This window comes from Myzus persicae, unplaced genomic scaffold (assembly GCF_001856785.1).
Source record: "Myzus persicae strain clone G006 unplaced genomic scaffold, MPER_G0061.0, whole genome shotgun sequence".
Classification (NCBI taxonomy): Eukaryota; Metazoa; Arthropoda; class Insecta; order Hemiptera; family Aphididae; genus Myzus; species Myzus persicae.
Genome location: NW_019101494.1, coordinates 1 through 2,938, shown reverse-complemented (window position 1 = coordinate 2,938; position 2,938 = coordinate 1). Strand labels below are relative to the sequence as shown.

Sequence of the window (2,938 nt, the reverse complement as noted above, 5' to 3'; positions counted from 1 at the left end):
ATATATACTTATTATTATTATGATTATCGCGACGGTCGAGGTCAAATTCTGTATTTAATCACAACCGCACCGATCGCGTTCTATGTGCCCGAAAGCCTTTAATGTGGAACGATCAGAGTATCGGACAGACCAGACCAGTGGCTTTCAACCTTTTTAACAATGTCGCCTAACCTGCAACATTTTCTAGGCACACCAATCGGTATAATACGCTTGAAGCACATATTTGTATATATAATATATACACACACACACACACACACACACACACATATTATATATAGATATACACTATTTACAAGGTACTCTACTATAGAGGGTTGTGACGGTCGAAAAATAACAATCATTTTTATCATAATTAAATAATATACTATAGACGTCGTGCAGCCACTGGAAAACAGCGCGCTCTGGTAGTTAATAGCTTAAATTGTTACAGGATACAAATATTTGAATGAAATAGGTATTACGAACAAAAACTAGCATTTATGCATCACTATTTATCCATACTTTACATTTTACTTCACTATCATAATTAGAAACAAGTTCGTCATCATATTCATGTATTAAGTCATGTATAAATTCTAAAAACTATTCATGAATTTCCATGTCTGTTGCCTGTTGGTAAATAAAAAAGAAAATATGATCACTATACCTACTTTATAAACATGAAAACTTATTATTGTAATTATAGGTCTCAGATACCTTGGTCCTAGGCAAGTAGTGATTATTAATATTTTTATGAATCTTATCTTTTTATATCAATATAATCAGTCAATGGGCACTTGCAAGTTGCAACTGCTATAAATACATAAAATAATATACTAGTCACTAGATAGTAGATATACCTACCTACCAAAATTCTAAACTCAAATTTTAGAATTCACAGCTTTCATTTTATTTTCAAGTACCCATTTTTGTTTCATAATGACTGAAAATAAAAATTCTCATCAAATTTGTTGTGTGGTTAACTGCAATAATACATACAAGAATACTAATAATACTATATTTTACAACTTTCCTAATCGATCTTACCAAAAGGATTTGAAGTTTAAATGGATAAAGGCTGTTAACAGACTTGAGTAATTACTTATTTTTAGTTAGTTAAATTACATTCTAGTTAATAGTAAAAGCATAGTTAAATTACTTATGTTAAATATTTAAAAATTATATTTCCTTAAAATTCTTAGTAACAAAAATGTAATATACCTAGAAAGATGTACCTATTGTACCTAATACTAACAAATTGATTTTAATTTACCACTTTTTATTAGCTCTTTACTATGGAATGTTATAAGCATTTTAATGTAATACACTTACTTTAATTTACTTATTAGTTATTATTTTAAAATTTTATTAAATTTAGTGACAATGGGAAATTGTGGTTGCCTAATCCTCGCAGTGTGATATGTAGTAAGCATTTTGTTGGAAACAAGCATTCAAATGATCCTAGAAGTCCTTCTTATGTACCTTCACTATTCCCTAAAGTGTACAAGAAAAAACTAACTGATTCAAACCAAGCGGATGAAAGGTACAAACGGACTTTAAGCAGAAAGATTTGAACTACAACTATAACAGAAAAAATAGAAACTGATACAGAAAATTGTTTTTTGATAGAAAAGAACTTTGCTTCACAGTTTGCAAGTGTTGGCACTCAAGTGAGTTTTGACAACTGTTGCAATAACAACTTTATTTTTTCTTGTATTCATGAAGGTAATAGCGCTTCCACACAAGCTTGTATTCCATTTTCATTTTTAAACCATTTGAATAGTGGAAGTAAGCCAATACCTTCTGACAAAGCTTGTGGTGTAGACCACAGAAAAAGTTTATCTTGCTTGTCATGTGAAGCATTTCACGGTTTTGAATCCATTAAAAATGAAAAATCTCTTAAAGACATTACTGGCACTTTTTTTTCAGTTTTTAATATTTTGCTCAAGTTAATGCCTAATGTCAATCGTTTGGTGGTCTCTAATGAAAATGCTTTATTAATATTTTTAATGAAATTGAAATTAGGTTTAACTTATTCCTCTTTGGCTGTATTTTTTGGAGTACACCGAACAACAATATCTAGAATATTTACTGATACCCTTCTTACATTAAGCGTAAAAACAAAAAATTTAATATTCTGGCCTAATAAGAGAACTATTTCAGTTTTGCTTCCTGAAGCATTTAAGAAAAACTATCCGAACTGTAGATGCATAATTGATTGCACCGAGTTAAAAGTAGAACAACCTAATACTGTAGAACATAGAGTTTACATGTATTCAAGGTACAAAGGGTCTTATACTGTTAAATTTTTAGTAGCCATAACACCTAATGGTATGATTAGTTTTGTGTCAAAATGTTATGGTGGTCGGTCAAGTGACTCATTTATAACCAATGATAGTGGATTTTTAGCTCTTTTAGAATCTGGTGATGAAGTTCTTGCCGACAAAGGATTCCCAGGAATAAAAACCACAGATGAAAATGTTGTTATTGTAATGCCTCCATTTTTACACAATGGTAGGTTTTCAGAAGATGAAATTCTAGAAACCTATAATATAGCAAGTGTAAGAATACATATAGAACGGTTGTTTGCTAGGTTGAAGACTTTTGGCATACTTAATAAATTAACTATCGATTACTTACCATTTATTGATAACATTGTTCATATGTGCTGTGTTTTGACAAACATGCAAGCACCTATTATTAAGCAATAATTTGTTAAATAATTTTATACATTTATAGTTGCATAGAGGTAGTAATGAAGACATTACTACCTAGTATATTTAGATTTAAGATGATAAATAAGCTACTTACATATTTCACTAAAACTTTTAAAACATTTTTGTTCTACTTACATATTTCAGTATGATTAATATTTAAACTTGTATGTTATTTATTGACACATATATGCTTGTTATATAATATTTTATACCTAGTTAGATACAACAAATTGGTAAAT

General features: G+C 29.4%; 1 protein-coding gene across 1 annotated transcript; it reads left to right on the top strand.

Moving 5' to 3' along the window:
- The first annotated feature begins 921 nt into the window (after window positions 1-921).
- LOC111029324 lies at window positions 922-2,693 on the top strand. The gene is made up of 4 exons (XM_022308289.1): window positions 922-1,076; window positions 1,361-1,525; window positions 1,612-1,652; window positions 1,708-2,693. The coding sequence occupies exons 1-4, from the start codon at window positions 922-924 to the stop codon at window positions 2,691-2,693; spliced, it is 1,347 nt and encodes a 448-aa protein (XP_022163981.1).
- The last annotated feature ends 245 nt before the right edge of the window (window positions 2,694-2,938 follow it).

Bases quoted from the DNA above. Each gene is read 5' to 3' on its own strand.
- LOC111029324 (XM_022308289.1), top strand. From the start codon at position 922: ATGACTGAAAATAAAAATTCTCATCAAATTTGTTGTGTGGTTAACTGC. The intron at 1,526-1,611 runs GTACAAACGGAC...GTTTTTTGATAG, and splicing joins TCAAACCAAGCGGATGAAAG to AAAAGAACTTTGCTTCACAG. The intron at 1,653-1,707 runs GTGAGTTTTGAC...GTATTCATGAAG, and splicing joins TTGCAAGTGTTGGCACTCAA to GTAATAGCGCTTCCACACAA.